Here is an 18985-nt window from a genome sequence, read left to right on the forward strand (position 1 = left end):
TAACAAAATATTAAGGGAGACTGCCTAGAATACAGATCATCTAGTCCCTAAAAGGATGTATCCCTCATTAGAAAGTAATTAGCATCTGGTCTAGACATTACATTTCTTTTTTGTTTGTTTTTGTGAGACAGGATCTCACTCTGTGACCCAAGACCATAGTGCAGTGGTGTGATCATGCTCACTGTAGCCTGAACCTACTGGGCTCAAGTGATCTATCTTTCCACGTCAGCCTCCCAAATAGCTGGGACTACAGGTGCACACACCTCACCCAGCTAATTAAAAAAAATTTTCTTTGGCCGGGCGCGGTGGCTCAAGCCTGTAATCCCAGCACTTTGGGAGGCCGAGGCGGGCGGATCACAAGGTCAGGAGATCGAGACCATCCTGGCTAACATGATGAAACCCCGTCTCTACTAAAAAATACAAAAAACTAGCCGGGCGAGGTGGCGGGCGCCTGTAGTCCCAACTACTCGGGAGGCTGAGGCAGGAGAATGGCGTGAACCCGGGAGACGGAGCTTGCAGTGAGCTGAGATCTGGCCAGTGCACTCCAGCTTGGGTGACAGAGCGAGACTCCGTCTCAAAAAAAAAAAAAAAAAAAAAAAAAAAAAAATTTTCTTTTAGAGATAGGGTCTCGCTATGTTGCCCAGGCTGGTCTCCAACTCCTGGGCTCAAGCAATCCTCCTGCCTCAGTCTCCTAAAGTGCCGGGATTACAGGTGTGAGCCACCGTGCTTATTCTATTATAATTCTTCCTATCTAATAACCCTGAAAACCTTATGAAATTGCTCTTTCTTGTGGGCCAACTGAATTTTGGCAGTTTCATGTGGTTCTACCTATTGTTACATAAAGATTTATATGGCTCTTTGGCTCACACTTCCTCCCTTCAAAGTTCATTAAGCTAAACATTAAGTACATTCCAATAACCCCCAAGACATGAAAATGATAGGAGCCTTTTAAAAAATAGCCACTGTAGGCCGGGCGCGGTGGCTCAAGCCTGTAATCCCAGCACTTTGGGAGGCCGAGGCGGGCGGATCACGAGGTCAGGAGATCGAGACCATCCTGGCTAACATGGTGAAACCTCGTCTCTACTAAAAAATACAAAAAACTAGCCGGGCGTGTTGGCAGGCGCCTGTAGTCCCAGCTACTTGGGAGGCTGAGGCAGGAGAATGGCGTGAACCCGGGAGGCGGAGCTTGCAGTGAGCTGAGATCCGGCCACTGCACTCCAGCCTGGGTGACAGAGCGAGACTCCGTCTCAAAAAAAAAAAAAATAGCCACTGCAAACATTTGCACACTGAAAAACTTCACAAAGATTTTTAATTGTGATAATATGGAAATGTTTCCTATGTATTGCTCTTGTTTTTTCTCCTTCTTTCTCAGAACAACTTCAAAAGCAGCCATGAAGGGTGGAGGGGAGAGGGTACTGCAAAGACTTTTTTTTTTCTTCCCTACCCTAGAGGCCTAAGACTGGGGTTATACTTTAGACCATTTCATAAAGGTAGACTCTAAGGCATTACAATCTATAATAAAAAACAAGTGGCATGGGCCAAAGCTTGCTGTTAGTCTCCTTTTGCCCATCTGTCTCAGTCACTATTCAAGGAAGGGCACACTAAATCTAATGGTTGGAAAAAAGGAGCAGAGGGGCCATTCAATGCCAAGCATAGTTTATGGTTCACTAACTACACTCTCAAAGAATCTGGGCCTTATCAGCTAAAAGGTAATTTTTCTTTTTTTTTTTTGAGACGGAGTCTCGCTCTGTGGCCCAGGCTGGAGTGCAGTGGCCGGATCTCAGCTCACTGCAAGCTCCGCCTCCCAGGTTTACGCCATTCTCCTGCCTCAGCCTCCCAAGTAGCTGGGACTACAGGCGCCCGCCAACTCGCCCGGCTAGTTTTTTGTATTTTTTAGTAGAGACGGGGCTTCGCCGTGTTAGCTAGGTTGGTCTCGATCTCCTGACCTCACGATCCACCCGTCTCGGCCTCCCAAAGTGCTGGGATTACAGGCTTGAGCCACCGCGCCCGGCGAAGGTGATTTTTCGTTTTCATTGGTATTGTTACTTATCGCTTATGGTAATTTTTTTTTTTTTTTTTTTTTTGAGACAGAGTCTTGCTCTGTCGCCCGGGCTGGAGTGCAGTGGCCGGATCTCAGCTTACTGCAAGCTCCGCCTCCCAGGTTTACGCCATTCTCCTGCCTCAGCCTCCCGTGTAGCTGGGACTACAGGCGCCCGCCACCACGCCCAGCTAATTTCTTGTATTTTTAGTAGACGGGGTTTTATCGTGTTAGCCAGGACAGTCTCGATCTCCTGACCTCGTGATCCACCTACCTCGGCCTCCCAAAGTGTTGGGATTACAGGCGTGAGCCACCATGCCCGGCCAGCTCATGGTGAATTTTGACATAAAATGTACAAAGCAATGTTAGAAAAGGATACTATACCTAAAGTACTTCAATAGGCCCTCAAAACACAGGATCACTGATTTAATGCATGGCCAGACATGCAAAGTACAAAAGGCAAATGTATGGGCCGGACAAGGTGGCTCACGCCTGTAATCCCAGCACTTTGGGAGGCCAAGGCAGGCAGATTACCTGAGGTCAAGAGTTTGAGACCAGCCTAGCCAACATGGTGAAACCCTGTCTCTACTAAAAATACAAAAATTAGCCGGATGTGGTGGTGGGCACCTGTAATCCCAGCTACTCAGGAGGCTGAGACAGGAGAATTGTTTGAGTCCGGGAGGCAGAGGCTGCAGTGAGCAGAGGTTGTGCCACTGTACTCCAGCCTGGGCAACAGAGCGAGATTCCATCTCAAAAAAAAGTGAAGGCATGAATGCTGTAAGGAAGCACAGAAATGGCTGTAACTGAATGCTTCACAAAGTCTAAGATTCAAAAACAGACATTATCTGATAACATTCCCCTATTTATAATCTCTGAAAGTTCAAAGAAAGAAAACTTACTTAATGACATCAAAGAGATGAATTTCCGATCTACAGATGCAGTAAAACTCTCTATAACAGAGTTTCCATCTTGTCCAAGTAAGAGTGTATATTTGGTTAAGATACGTGAGTTAAACATTTGCACGTAAGCAAAGTAATTTCCATGCTGCAAAACAAAAAAAAAAAGGTTATTTTATAAATATTCCCATTTCAACCAAGTATTTTAACATATGTCAAACCAGAAATTGTCACCCCATTCTAATTACATCAATGAGTACTTAAAAACATCTTATCCAATTAAATTTATTTGTTTGTTTTCAGACAGGGTCTTGCTCTGTGGCCCAGGCCGGACTACTGTGGTGTGATCTCGGCTCACTGCAACCTCCACTTCCCAGGCTCAAGCAATCCTCCCACCTTGGCCTCCCGAATATCCGGGAATACAGGTGTGTGTTGTCATGCTCCAGTATTTTTTTTTTTTTTTTAATAGAGATGAGGTCACCACACCCAGCCTTAAATTCAAAAGATTATAAAAAAGTTACAGGCTGGACGTGGTGGTTCATGCCTCTAATCCCAGCACTTTGGGAGGCCGAGGTGGGTAGATCACAAGGTCAGGAGCTCGAGACCAGCCTGATCAATATGGTAAAACACCGTCTCTACTAAAAATACAAAAATTAGTCAGGCGTGGTGGTGGGCGCCTGTAGTCCCAGCTACTTGGGAAGCTGAGGAAGGAGAATCACTTGAACACGGGAGGCGGAGGTTGCAGTGCGCTGAGATCGTGCCACTGCACTCCAGCGTGGGTGACAGAACAAGACTCCATCTCAAAACAAAATAAAAAATAAAAAGTAAAAAAAATTAGAGATATTCTGAGAGAATAAGCAGTCCCATTTTAATTCAAAAAATAATGGTTTTGCACCGGGCACAGTGGCTTACGCCTGTAATCCTAGTACTCTTGGAGGTTGAGGTGGGCAGATCACCTGAGGTCGGGAGTTCAAGACCAGCCTGACCAACTTGGAGAAACTCCGTTTCTACAAAAAATACAAAATTAGTTGGGTGTGGTGGTGCATGCCTGTAATCCCAGCTACTAGGGAGGCTGAGGCAGGAGAATCACTTGAACCCGGGAGGAGGAGGTTGTGGTGAGCCGAGATAACGCCACTGCACTCCAGGCTGGGCAACAAGAGCAACAGGAGTGAAACTCTGTCTCAATCAATCAATCAATCAATCAATCAATAAATGTTTTGAAATTTCACAGCTGGGCTCAGTGGCTCACACCTGTAATCCCAGGACTTTAAAAGGCCAAGGCAGGAGGATCCCTTGAGCCCAAGGAGTTTGAGGTCAGCCTGGGCAACACCGTGAGACCCTGTCTCTACAAAAAATAAAACATAAGCCAGGATGGTAGTGCATGCCTGTGGTCCCAGCTACTCGGCAACTCAGCAGGCTGAGGTGGGAGGATTGCTTGAGCCAGGAGGTTGAGGCTGCAGTAAACCATCACGGCACTACTGCTCTCAAGCCTGGGGGACAGGGCAAGACCCTATCTCTAAAAAAAAAATTTTTTTTTAAAAGAAATTTCACAAAATGGGCCAGGAATTGAAGATATCACTTACTTTTTCAGTAATAAAAATTAAAACAGGATGCCTGAATACTATGAAAAATTTTGTCCATCTACAAAAAAAAAAAAAAAGAAAAAAGAAAAATTATATAATGCAAAAATCACCAGCTGGGAGACACATATCAATCAACATTTAATCAATGTTTTCATTAAATATTTTTTAGAACCAGAGAGACATCAGAGAACACTTAATTTGGCGTTTTGAAACATACACCACAAGGAATACGTGTTTGTCAAATGCAGCTCTGGATTAAATGCAGGTTGTTGAACTCCCCAGATGATAATGTGAATTTTAAAGTTCCAAGAGGGGAGATGCAGTGCTTCCCAAAATTAAATTGACTCCCCTACCTCATTTTTTTCAGAGTTACTTTTGGGACTCATGTTCTGAGGAAAACATTAAGATCTCAATACAGAGGAAGCTGAGGCATGGTTATTGGCTGCACGGTTTGTGGCAAAGCGGCAACTAGAGCTCAAATCCTCCAAAGATTTCCCTCAAAACAGTTGTTCACACCTTAGAGATATTCATCAGGTCAGTCTAATATATAACTGGTTACTGTCCACGTTGTAAGTACCAGTCTGAACTCTGACTTTTAGAAAATGAGTTTCTACCAGGTGGACCTGGAGAAAACAAGTCAATGAACAGGAAATGTGATGAAATAAAGAGGATCAGAAAGACGTGAAATCATGAAGTGTCCTTCTATCCCTTGATGAGTCATTTTTCCAGTTTTATTTCAGAATCTGGGAATGCAGAGGTCTTAACACACACCACGATTTCACTAACATGATGTACTTTTAGCCAGGGGACAAGGATGGGGGCTTGGTAGTCAGGGCAATATGATAGAAACAAAAAGATTTTGGTCTTTTGGGATAACCCATTTCATCCTCAGATAACTGAGTATCCATTTCTGTCAAGACCTCATATGACTCTATGGTTTCTGCAATCATCATGCTCAGAGGCTTTTTGGGACGTTATTTTAGTCAATGTCTTATAAGTGACTTTTAATTAGGTTACTTTCATTATAACCAAAATACTTTTGAACAAGGCAAAAAAATGTTCAGTGCATTTTTATTTTGATAAATTTACTTACAAGTACTGGTACTTACTTAATCACTTCTTCATCAGAGATTACAGTTTCAATTTTCTGCTGGGGGTCTGCAAGCAAGGCCTCTAAACCACGAACAGCACCTTCCTTGAAGAGCACCAAGGGTTCTGTCCCTTGCACTGAAAGTATCCTATATACTTCAGCTGACAACTGGAAGAACATACAAAATTTTAATTTTAATTCTAAAACAGTTTATACCTAATATAATAAGATAATGATATTTAGAGAAGGCTTTTTTTTTTTTTGAGACGGAGCCTCGCTCTGTCGCCCAGGCTGGAGTGCAGTGATGCGATCTCGGCTTACTGCAAGCTCCGCCTCCTGGGTTCACGCCATCCTTCTGCCTCAGCCTCCTAAGTACGTGGGACTACAGGCATCCGCCACCACGCCCGGGTAATTTTTTTGTATTTTTAGTAGAGACGGGGTTTCACCGTGTTAGCCAGGATGGTCTCAATCTCCTGACCTCGTGATCCGCCCTCCTCGGCCTCCCAAAGTGCTGGGATTACAGGCTTAAACCACCACGCCCAGCCGCGGAGGCTTCTTTTTAAGTGACTGCTTTGTTTTCATTTTGATTTAGTTTTGCTGTGTAACTATGTATGGTTCCAAAATCTGACCTACAACACAAAACACATTTAGAAGTCTTAACTTTTTCTCTTATCCTCTCCACCTAGTCCCATCTTTAATCTGTAAGTTCATTTTTGGTTTACTCATTGTGACTACTAGAGGTTAGACTAAAACCTGCGTTTCTTAAAAATGGGGAAGATACAAATAAGCCATTCATGCAGAGGTACATGCAATTCTGGTGTTAGATAATAACTGATGCCACAATTAAAACTACAGCCCGCAATTCCAGAAAAAGCAGTTAACACTGTGTGTGAGGAAAACAACAACAAATAAACCCCCACTGTTTAAAATTCAGGATTATGTTATAAATTTCAAGGTAAATGAAAAGACTGGAGCCAGGGAACAGCACAGCTAGCTGGCTAGAAGTTTCAAGGATCCAGGCAACAACTGCATTATATCTGAATTAGCCCTCTTGTGAGCCACTTCTAAAATGTGCCAACTATATTTAGACATTTAGAACTGGAAAGAACTTTCAAGATTAACCTAGTTTAAGATACTCATTTTATAAGTAAGAAAAAATGCACACACTCTAGGTCATTAGTAGAACATACACAGCTAGTCATCTTTTGATTTGATTTTTTACTGTATTATATGCCACTCTTAAAAATGTACAATACATGAAACTTGCAGGGTCTACCTATTCTAAGAAAGGGTACAGGAAGTTCATTTTGCGCTCACAAAAGACATACTCCAAACATCCAAACTCATGGAAATAAGTGTAAATTTCTCATTCATGAATTATATAAATCCTCATCTCCTTAACTCACGGAGACATGTTACCAAGATACACTGTAAGATAACTGGAATGAAAACCTCATAAGGACCTTAAGCTTATTTTCCCAGAAGTATTAAAACAAATAACACATACTTTATTATGAATGATTCTAATTCACCAATAAGCTAAATAAATATGTTGGAAAATTCAAACACTTACTGTAGCTTTAAACACTTTATCCAGGTTTACATCTTCATTATTCCATATTCTTAAAACCTTAAATCAAAACATACTAGTTAAAAACTATTCTATTCTCCATTTACATATAATAAATACAAATAGTTAATAATCAACATTTACGTTGTATATATTAAAGTTTTAAAACTCACCTTATTATCATGTACAACAATATACTCTCTTGTTTGAAAGTTGCACACAGCTGGACATGTTATAATTTGACCTTGTTTCACTGACCAGCTCCCCAAGGGTTTATGATCAGAAACCTAATGAAATTAAGATAAATACAATATTAAGTCAAATATTAAAAGCAATTAAATTTATAATCAATAAAAGAAACCATTAAAATGACAGCATTTAAAAAATTTACTGGCCGGTTGCAGTGGCTCACGCCTCTAATTCCAGCACTTTGAGAGGTCAAGGTGGGCGAATCACAAGGTCAAGAGTTCAAGACCAACCTGACCAACATGGTGAAACCCTGTCTCTACCAAAAATACAAAAATTAGCCAGGCGTGGTGGCGTGCGCCTGTAACCCCAGTTATTCCGGAGGCTGAGGCAGGAGAATCGCTTGAACCCAGGAGGCAGGGATTGCAGTGAGCCGAGACTGCGCCACGGCGCTCCATCCACCTCGGCCTCCCAAAGCCCTGGAATTACAAGCGCACGCCACCGAGTCCGGCTAATTTTTGTATTTTTAGTAGAGACAGCATTTCGCCATGTTGGCCTGGCTGGTCTCGAACTCCTGAACCTCAAGTGACCCACCCACCTCGGGCTCCCAAAGTTCTGGGATTACAGGCGTGAGCCACCGCGCCCGGCCAAAACTTTAAAAGGGTAGTTAAAATGAAAATATAACTACGTTCCTAAATAAGTAAATAAACAACCCTTTGTTAAAAAACAATAGTACATTTAAAATTGATTATATTATGCCTCTGAATAGAGGCATGGGAAATTAAGTAGACATCTGGGATCATGTCTATCCAATTCCAATCAGTCGCTGTATTCCTATGTAGGAACTGCAAAACTGTAAACGTACTTGACAGCCCAAGTAAAACCCAAGAGTCAGCAGAGTCAAAACAGTACAGGGAGCTGTTGGCAACCCGTTCTCGAAACGTCAAAGCAGATAGCTAACTTCTTTAAAACATAGAAAACTATGTTCAGCAGCCCAGATAAAAGTAACTGCTTTCCATGCGACCACCAAAAGCAAGCTTAGGAAGTGTTCCCTATCAGGCTTTAGGCTGAAATGGGGGCAGGACTTGCAGATTTTCCTGGGACGCAACTCCAGGATGCACAGCGTGAACCAGAGATGCCAACAGACAAGCCACTTGGAGTCAAGATTCTTACCGAGCTATCAAGAAAGTCCCTCACCCTCTAAAATTGTCCCTCCCTACAAAGAGAGGGGTGTGAAGTGTAGACACAGGGCTAAACCACTATTCCCACTCTTGTCAGTGTCATCCTATCCCGCCCAACCAATCTCCGTTCCATCCTCCCGCGGGCAGCTAAGATGATAAAGACCCCAGGAGGGAATCTTAGCAATACCATCTCCGCCAGTTCCGAAGCAAAAGCACAGGTTCTCTTTCTTTTCCGAGTCTAACCCACGTGCACTCAGCCGCTCTGCCCTTGCAAGTCGGAAATACGCCTTTACAGGAAAGCAAGCAAGCCAGATTCTAGACCTCACTCAGCGTCCCCGACAGGCCCAGCCGGCTCTCTGTTAACCCTTCTCCACGATCTCTTTCTGAAGCTGTGAGAAACTCCAGCTCGAGCTCCGCGCTCAGAAAGGGACGAGAAGGCAGTCGGGGAGCTCCCAATCCTACTGCTTTCACCTTATAGAGGATGACTGTCCTGCCGCTGTCTGTCACTAGAAACTGGTCTGTTTCGTCGCTCTGCTCCACGCCTAGGAGTCCTTCAGGCCCGGCGCTCAGGACTATCGAAGACAACGTGAATTCTTCCTCCAGCGCTGCCATTTTGAGCAAACCTAAGTACGGCCGCGCTCCCTCCCGGCAGGCCTCGCGCTTTCTCTCGCGAGAATGAACAAGCCTGAGGGGGCGAGTGTTTGCCAAACCAGGAACCTGCTCTCGCAGCCTGCGACCCCTGGCGGGCAGAAGGAGCGAGCGTGACTGTGGATTCAGCCAGGTGGGCGGGGCCAGCTTGCGCCAGACTCCGCCTCCAGAGACCACACCTCCCCGAGTCCCGGATGTGCTCCGGGAAGGGGTAGGGTAGGCGCGGAAGTGTTGCTTACTGGGTTCTGAGTCGGCTGCCTGCCGTTCTAGTTGGGGTTTTCTGAGACTGTGGGGTGGGTCTACGGAGTGGTCGAATATAAATAAAGTAGATTTTTTTTTTTAATTCTAAGGGAACTCCCCAGGAATTCCTCCCACGGCCTTGTGGAACGATCTGCCAAAGAAAAAATATTTATCTCTGTAGGTAAACGCCCGATAACGTACTGTTCCTACGTGAAATACTTAATTCCTACCAAGTTTCTTGGAACCCTGTAGAGATCTCCAGTCTCTTCAGTCTTTCAGGCCTTCTGAGTTCTCTGACTCCCCTTCTCTTAGCCCCCGTGGGTAAAGTCTTTCCTCAGCTCACAGGAAATTCAGACTAGTTTGATGAAGGTGAAGTTGAAGGTCCCCTGTGCGATTTTTGGCAAAATTTTTGTTTCCGAGAGAAATGTATGTTTCTAAGATAAGCATGGCAGATTAAATCAATAATGTTAAATAAATGAATAAAGATAAATTGTGATGTTCTTAGGGAGAAACCGTTTAATAGACAATTACTAATCAAATGTACCCAGTGTGACAAAGTGCCTCGGTTTAGATTTGAGCATCCACCAGATCGCCATGTGTGGTGTTTCTCATTGCCCCAACATGACAACATGGGCAGAAGGAGAATATTCAGCTACTGTGAAGGAATCAAACAGAGTCAATTTTTATAAAGCTAGTAGGTCTTTTGTTGTTCAAAAGTAGTGGCATTATGGCTCACTGCAGCCTCTAACTCTTGGGCTAAATAAAGCAATCCTCCTGCTTCAGCCTCCCGAATAACTGGGACTACAGGCATCCATCACCGCATCCGGCTAATTTTTGTATTTTTTGCAGACATGGAGTCTCGCTTTGTTGCCCAGGATGATCTTGAACTCTGATAATCTTTTAATTTTTAGGCTGGGTTGTGAGATCAGGAGGATGTAGTTTATTATTATGCTTCATAACTTACTTTTGTGATAGGTGGTAAGAAGAAAAACATTAAGCTCAGAAGGGGGAGATAAAGTGTGGATGTGTGGGGGAGGAAGGAGTGGTCTGTGTATGTGAAATTTTAACTAGGATGACCACAGGCCTCCTTGAGAGGATGTCTTTTTTTTTTTTTTTTTGAGACGGGGTCTCACTCTATTGCCCAGGCTGGAGTGTAGTGATGCAGTCTCAACTCACTGCAATCTCTGCTTCCTGGACTTAAGTTATCCTCCCATCTCAGCCTCCCGAGTAGCTGGGACTACAGACACGCACCACCGTGCCCAGCTAATTTTTGTATTTTTTTGTAGAGATGAGGTTTCACCATATTGCCCAGGCTAACCTTGAACTCCTGGGCTGACATGGTCCTCCCACCTTGGCCTCCTGGAGTGCTGGGGTTACAGAGCCACAGTGCCTGGCCCAAGGGTATCTTTTGAGGAGTGACATGAAGAATGGGAGGGAGTTAATCATGCAGTTAACTAAGATAAGAGCATTCTCAGTAGCAAGTGCCCCTGGGGCACCAACAGGGGGATGTCCTGGAAGTCACAGTTACTGTAGTTATCAGGTGAGAGGTGATGAGGGCACCATTGGTAGCAAAGGCTTTTCTTTCTGCCATGCCTAAAATAAGCCTTGTTCTTCATTTCGTAAACTCAGCAACCTATTTGTTTCCTTTTTAATCATAGTTTGTAATTTTTTAAAAATTTGTTTACTCACCCACTGAGTCTCCCCAACTATGTCATAAGCTTCTTTCCGTTAAAGGGTTCCTGTCTGTCATATTCACCCTTGCATCCCCATTTCCTAGCACTTAGTAGGCACTCAGCAGAAATGTACTGCTGGTTGATGAATGACTTCACATTTTTTAAAAAATTATTTTTATTTATAAAATTGAGATGGGGTCTCGCTATGTTGCCAAGGCTGGTCTCGAACTCCTGAGCTCAAGGAATCTGCCTGCCCCAGCCTCCCAAAGTGCTGGGATTACAGGTGTGATCCACCGTGCCTGGCTGACTTAACTTTTTTTTTCTTTCTTTCTTTCTTTTTTTTTTTGAGACAGAGTCTTGCTCTGTTGCCAGGCTAGAGTGCAGTGGTGCAATCTTGGCTCACTGCAACCTCTGCCTCCCAGGTTCAAGCGATTCTCCTGCCTCAGCCTCCCGAGTAGCTGGGACTACAGGTGTGCACCACCACGCCTGGCTAATTTTTTCTATTTTAGTAGAGATGGAGTTTCACCATGTTGGCCAGGATGGTCTCAATCTCCTAACCTCATGATCTGCCCGCCTTGGCCTCCCAAAGTGCTGGAATTACAGGCGTGAGCCACTGCACCTGGCCTTTTTTTTCTTTTTTGAGACAGAGGTTCACTCTTGTCACCCAGGCTGGAGTGCAATGGCACAATCTCGGTTTTCTGCAACCTGCAACCTCCACCTCCCGGGTTCAAGCAATTCTCCTGTCTCAGCCTCCCGAGTAGCTGGGATTACAGTCGCCCACCACCACACCTGGCTAATTTTTGTATTTTTAGTAGAGACGAGGTTTCACCACGTTGGCCAGGTTGGTCTTGAATTTCTGACCTCAGGTGATCCACCCGCCTCAGCCTCCCAAAGTACTGGGATTACAGGTGTGAGCCACCACGCCTGGCCACTTCACATTTTCGTATTCATGACACCAGCAATTGTCCGTGATCCATACAAAGAGCTTAATACATGTTTGTTGAATAAGTCACACTTAACTTTGCAAGCTAGGGTAATAAATAGAATGTGGACTTGATCCATTAAGGGAAAGTAAAACTTCCTGGTTGACAGAGCTGGAACTGCGCTTGCATATTCATCTGTAAATTTGAGTCTAAGTTTGGTAAACTATTAAAGGAGATCGCAGTCCTTTCTGGAAAGCTATAATAAGGGAACTAGGAGTCTCCTGCAACCAAGCCTAAGCTAGGAATGGGTCAGGAGGTGTTCCATTTCCGACGTGCATCCGTCAGGGTCTGAGCAAGAAGAGGGTCTGGCAATCCCTCGCTGGTTAGAGACATTTAAGGCTGGTCTTCAAAGGCAACTGTGATCCTGTACATCTTACTGTGTGCTGTGGATGTTCTCTCTGGATTGTTTGTCATGTTTATGCTGCTTGGCTGCCTAGCTGTGAAGACTGGGGGAAGATATCGCCTCTCACATTCAATTCCTAGAATAGAATCAGATGATAAATATACAATGAATGAGTCTAAATATATAATGGGTAGGAAGGGAAGCCTGCTCATATTCAAAAGGGAGGATGTTACCCATTAGAAATTTGTCATGGAAGGTTGACAGCTGGTGACGTGTACATTGCATGAATGGGGTACAGTAAGTGCTTCATCAAAGGAATATTTGTAGAAGGACCATTCTGCAAAGAAAGTGGATGGTAGATATTTGTACGCCACCAAATCTCTATATGATTTGAAAGTTGTGGTGATTCTTAAATAAGATCTGAGATACTCTAAGATATGTTTTTCAGTTTCAGAAACTCAAAAAACCTTTGCGCGAAATGTTCAGACCATAGCAAATAATTGAACGATATTATCAGAATTTAGGCATATGCCCCTGAAGAAATTTTCTGCCCAGCAAAAATCAGAGAGAGAGAGGATGAATCTAAGATCTTTTGTCATCCTTTGGGGCATACATTTCAACCGAGTGTTAGCGCCCTCCCAGTGGTGCCAAATCCCAATGAGTGTATTTTAAATTTTTTTATTGTGCTAAAATATACATAACGTAAAATTGCCCTTTTAACCTTTTTAGCAACTTTTGTTTTGTTTTTTGTATTTTTAGTAAAGACACTGGTTTCACCATGTTGGCTAGGATGGTCTCCATCTCCTGACCTCGTGATCTGCCTGCCTCGACCTCCCAAAGACTTGGCCTGTTTTTTTTTTTTTTTTTTAAGAGACAAGGTCTTGCTATGTTGTCCAGGCTGGTCTTGAACTCCTGGGCTCAAGTGATCCTCCTGCCTTTCCTGCCTTGGCCTTCCTAGTAGCTGGGATTACAAGTGTGAGCCACAGCACCAGGCTGTTAACCTTTTTTTTTTTTTTTTTTTTTTTTTGAGACTGAGTCTCACTCTATCGCCCAGGCTACAGTGCAGTGGCAGTATCTCGGCTCACTGCAACCTCCTCTTCCCAGGTTCAAGCGATTCTTGTGCCTCAGACTCCTGAGTAGCTGGGATTACAGGTACCCGCCACCACCCAGCTAATTTTTGTATTTTTACTAGAGACGAGATTTCGCCATATTGGCCAGGATGGTCTTGAACCCCTGACCTCAAGTGATCCACCCACCTGGGCCTCTCAAAGTGCTGGGATTATAGGCATGAGCCACCAGGCCCGGCCTTTTAACCATTTTTAAGTGTACAGTTCTGTGGCATGAAGTACATTCACACTGTGTTGCAACCACAACCACCATTCATCTCCAGAACATTTTCATCTTCCCGAACTGAACCCATTAAACAATAACTCTCCATTCCCCCTTCTGCAGCGCCTGGTAACCACTATTCTACTTTCTCTCTCTCTGAATTTGACTCTTTAAGTACCATAGCTCAGATAAATGGAATCATAAAACATTTGTCCTTGGCCGGGCGCGGTGGCTCAAGCCTGTAATCCCAGCACTTTGGGAGGCCGAGACGGGCGGATCACGAGGTCAGGAGATCAAGACCATCCTGCCTAACACGGTGAAACCCCGTCTCTACTAAAAATACAAAAACTAGCCGGGCGAGGTGGCGGGCGCCTGTAGTCCCAGCTACTCGGGAGGCTGAGGCAGGAGAATGGCGTAAACCCGGGAGGCGGAGCTTGCAGTGAGCTGAGATCCGGCCACTGCACTCCAGTCCGGCAACAGAGCGAGACTCCGCCTCAAAAAAAAAAAAAAAAAAATTTGTCCTTTTGTGTCTGCCTTATTTCACTTAGCACAACATCTTCAAGATTCATCCTGTCGTATCATGTGTCAGAATTTCCTTCCTTTTAAAGACTGACTGATATTCCATTGTATGGATATACCGCATTTTGCTCCTCCATTCTTCCATCCATGGACAGTCGTGTTGCTTCCTCTTGGCTATTGTGAATGATGCTGCTATGAACATGGGTATACAAATATCCCTTTGAGATCGTGCTTTCAGTTCTTTCTGCTATATAACAAGAAGTAGGATAGCTGGATCACATAGTAATTCCGTTTTTAATTTTTTGAGGAACCACCATGCTGTTTTGCACAGCAGCTGCACAATTTTGCATTTTCGTCAGAAGTATACAAGGGTTCCAATTTCTCCAAATCCTCATGAACAATTGTTATTTTCTGTTTTTGTTTTTGTTTTTTTTGAGACGGAGTCTGGCTCTGTCACCCAGGCTGGAGTGCATTGGCATGATCTTGGCTCACTGCAACCTCCGCCTCCCGGGTTCAAGCGATCCTCCTGCCTCGGCCTCCCGAGGAGCTGGGATTACAGGCACGGGCCACCACGCCCAGCTAATTTTTGTATTTTTAGTAGAGACGGGGTTTCACCATGTTGGCCAGGATGGTCTTGATCTCCTGACCTCGTGATCTCCCTGCCTCAACCTCCCAAAGTGCTGGGATTACAGGCGTGAGCCAGTGCGCCTGGCCTAAAAAAAAAAAAAAAAAGGGTTTTAAGCTAAGGTCTTATTTCTATTTTGAAAAGATCACCCTGGCTCTCAAGCAGAGAATAGCTCATAGGGGATAAAAAGCAGAAGTAGAAATACCAATTTTGAGGATACAAGAGATGGTGGCTTGTGGTAGGTGGTGATAGCGGAGATAGGGAAAAGTGGATCAATTCAGGATGTGATTTGGAGGGAGAGTCAACAGGGTGGCAGATGGGTTGAGTGTGACGGTGAGAGGGAGGGAGGAATCAAAGGCATGTTCGGCACATTTACCTTTAGTGACCAGGTGGATTGGGGTGTTCCTTACTGAAATGGGGAGTGGGAGATATGCAAAGGGTTGTTTGGAAAAGCCATACCCAAATTTCTATTTTGGCTGTGTTAAGTGAGATGCCAAATAAGCTGTATCCCATATGATGCTGGAGTTCCTGGCAGAGCCCAGGCGGGTGATATAGATTGAGGTATCATTGGCACATGATAGGAATCTAAAGCAGTGGGACTGGAGTAGGTCGCCAAGTACTGTGGATTTTATCTTCTAAACATAGCTCAACCTGTCTACCTCTCTCCTCCACTGCCCACCCCCACCCATTCCCAGTCCCGTCTCTTTCTTGGACCACAATAATTGCTCCCTGGTCTCCCTGCTTCTTTATTGCCTTCTTCCAATCTGTAACCATTATGATCTATTAAAATTCAAATCCGATTATTCCACTCCCTGCTTAAAACCCTTTAATACCTCATTCTCAGGATGTGAGCAAAATCAAATCCTTACCTTGGCCTGCAAATAGGGTTGCCAAGTAGGATACGGGATGCCCAGTTAATCTGAATTTCAGATAATGAATCATTTTTTATTTTTAGTATGTCCCATGCAGTTATTCACCACAGGATGCCCAGTTAATCTGAATTTCAGATAATAAATTTTATTTATTTATTTATTTTGAGACAGAATCTTGCTCTGTCACCCAGGCTGGAGTACAGTGGTGCAATCTTGACTCACTGCAACCTCTGCCTCCCAGGCTCAAGCAATTCTCTCACCTCAGCCTCCCGAGTAGCTGGGATTACAGGCATGCACCACCACAGCCTGGCTAATTTTTTTATTTTTAGTAGAGACAGGATTTCACCATATTGGCCAGGCTGGTGTCGAACTCCTGACCTCAAGTGATCCACCCACCTTGGCCTCCCAAAGTGCTGGGATTACAGGCATGAGCCACCACACTCAGCCGATAATGAGTAATTTTTTATTTTTAGGTATGTCTTATGCGATTATTCATTGTTTATCTGAAATTAAATTTGACCTGGCATCTTGTATTTTTATTTGCTAAACCATAAGGGCTTTGTAAAACCTAGCCCCTACCATTCTTTCCTGGCTCATCCCTCTTCAGACATCTCTTGTCCTCTGACTCAAGCTGTATTCTTCAGAACCTGGAACAGGCTATGCCCCTCCCCCCACCTCAGTGCACATGCTGTTTCCTTTCCTCCTTCATCTAGCTGCCACTCATCTTTTAGATCACAGCTTCTGCTGAACAGCCCTCTTTTCTTGTGGTATATGCTGTCCTAGCATGATGTAACGTTCCTTCATTGACCCTGTATCAAGTTGCAATTACACGCTTATTTGTGTGACTATATAATTATTATGTGTCATTTCTACTAAATTCTGAGGTTAGATTTTTTTTTTTAATTTTTAATTTTTTCATTTTTTGAGACGGAGTTTCACTCTTGTTGCCCAGGCTGGAGTACAATGGCAGGATCTCGGCTCAGTGCAACCTCCACCTCCTGGATTTAAGTGATTCTCCTGCCTCAGCCTCCGAAGTAGCTAGGATTATAGGTGCCCGCCACCATGCCTGGCTAATTTTTGTATTTTTAGTAGAGGTGGGGTTTCACCATATTGGTCAGGCTAGTCTCGAACACTGAGATCACTGACCTCAAGTGATCTACCCTCCTCAGCCTCCCAAAGTGCTGGGATTACAGGTGTGAGCCACTGCACCAGGCCCTCAATTTATTTTTGATCACTTTTATACTATTCTCCTAGTGTCTAGTACATGATAGGCATTGTGGAAGGAAGGAAGCGAGGGAGGGAGGAAGAGAGGGAAGGGAGAAAAGAAAAAAGTAAAAGATGAAAATACCCGATTATAGAATAAGTTCTATCAGGACCAGAATGAGGAATGAGGATTAAAGGAGAAATCGGCCCTGAAAGCCAATTCATAGGGAGGGCACAGAGGGAATGCAGGCTGAAGGTAAAGCCCCCAGTCCAGCCTAGGAAGAGAGTGACTTTATATTTTGTCCCGATATGTTGGGGGTGGGGCTGAAGAAGTTTGAGGCTGTCTAAACACCTTCTTCTTTTCTTCTTCTTCTTCTTTTTTTTTTTTTGTTTTTGAGGTGGAGTCTCGCTCTGTCACCCAGGCTGGAGTGAAGTGGGTGCGATCTCAGCTCACTGCAACCTCTGCCTCCTGGATTCAAGCGATTCTCCGCCTCAGCCTCCCTAGAAGCTGGGATTATGAGTACTGACCATCACGCCTGGCTGTTTCTTTTTGTATTTTCAGTAGAGACGGAGTTTCGCCATGTTGGCCGGGCTGGTCTCGAACACCTGACCTCAAGTGACCCACCTGCCTTGGCCTCCCAAAGTGCTGGGACTACAGGCACAGGCCATTGTGCCTGGCCTTGCTTAAACCCTTCTACCCCTAAACTAAATGGGGGTGGGCACTGGTGAGTGTGTTTATGGAACTGCTGCCCGAAGAGAAGCTCAAATGGGTCTGGGCTCGGCTCACGGTTCAACGCTGTGGGAATCCTTTACCTTGATGTCCCCAGCGGGAGCCTGCATGAGGGTGCATGTGGATGAAAGACAACAGATGCACCTAAGTTCCTCCTTCTCAACCAGCCCTGCAAATAAATCGGTCCTATTCTTCACCTAAATGTCTAGTTGACTACCTTTTTTTTTTGTATAAATGTATTTTTATAAATTGCTTAAGTTTTGTCTTAGCAATCAAGGGAGTAGAAAAGTAGCGAGACATTTGGTGCCATTGACACGCACATCTCCAATTCTCTGCTAAAATTTTTTTGGAGGTGGTGCTGTCTTCATGGCAAATGTTAGCTTTATCTAGATTTTTTTTAAATGTAAATTTTAATATTTGGAAATGAAAAGAATGGCTACATGCATTTATAAAGCTTTGTAGTTTGTGTAGTGTTTTCTTTTTTTTTTTTTTTTTTTTTGAGACGGAGTCTCGCTCTATCGCCCGGGCTGGAGTGCAGTGGCCAGATCTCAGCTCACTGCAAGCTCCGCCTCCCGGGTTTACACCATTCTCCTGCCTCAGCCTCCTGAGTAGCTGGGACTACAGGCGCCCGTCACCTCGCCCGGCTAGTTTTTTGTATTTTTTAGTAGAGACGGGGTTTCACCGTGTTAGCCAGGATGGTCTCGATCTCCTGACCTCGTGATCCGCCCGTCTCGGCCTCCCAAAGTGCTGGGATTACAGGCTTGAGCCACCGCGCCCGGCCTATGTAGTGTTTTCTTGTCAAGAATTTTTTTTTTTCTGGAATTAAATTTAATTCAATTCCAGTAAAATTAAATTTATTGTTTCCAAAGAAAAGGTGACTTCTTTCCTGAGGTATATCCAATTAGTAGCTATCAATGCTATTAAAAACCTGCTATTAAAAACTGGTGGCTCGGCTGGGCGCTGTGACTCATGCCTGTAATCCCAGCACTTTGGGAGGCCGAGACGGGCGGAACACGAGGTCAGGAGATTGAGACCATCCTGGCTGACACGGTGAAACCCCATCTCTACTAAAAATACAAAAAATTAGCCGGGCGTGGTGGCACGCACCTGTAATCCCAGCTGCTCGGGAGGCTGAGGCAGGAGAATTGCTTGAACCCTGGAGGCAGAGGTTGCAGTGAGCCAAGATTGCGCCACTGCACTCCAGCCTGGGTGACAGAGCGAGACTCTGTCTTGAAACAAAACAAAACAAAACAACAACAAAAACTGGTGGCTCAGG

At 44.5% G+C, this 18985-nt stretch overlaps 1 protein-coding gene across 3 annotated transcripts in view; it reads right to left on the reverse strand.

Moving 5' to 3' along the window:
• NOL11 (nucleolar protein 11) overlaps positions 1–9286 on the reverse strand; it is a 29051-nt gene extending 19765 nt beyond the window's left edge. For 2 of the 3 annotated variants that reach the window (XM_033183890.1, XM_033183889.1), the window contains exons 1-6: positions 9016–9286; positions 7351–7464; positions 7181–7237; positions 5627–5775; positions 4518–4575; positions 2938–3082 (exon numbers count right to left, since the gene is read on the reverse strand). In XM_033183890.1, coding sequence (XP_033039781.1) covers positions 2938–3082; positions 4518–4575; positions 5627–5775; positions 7181–7237; positions 7351–7464; positions 9016–9156 — 664 coding nt within the window. In that variant the 5' untranslated portion in view covers positions 9157–9286. The remainder of the gene's footprint in view (positions 1–2937; positions 3083–4517; positions 4576–5626; positions 5776–7180; positions 7238–7350; positions 7465–9015) is intronic. The other variant, XM_033183892.1, reaches the window with a different exon arrangement.
• Between the last annotated feature and the right edge of the window lie 9699 nt (positions 9287–18985).

The sequence above is a fragment of the Trachypithecus francoisi genome, unplaced genomic scaffold, assembly GCF_009764315.1.
Source record: "Trachypithecus francoisi isolate TF-2019V2 unplaced genomic scaffold, Tfra_2.0 Lachesis_group20, whole genome shotgun sequence".
Taxonomy (NCBI): domain Eukaryota; kingdom Metazoa; phylum Chordata; class Mammalia; order Primates; family Cercopithecidae; genus Trachypithecus; species Trachypithecus francoisi.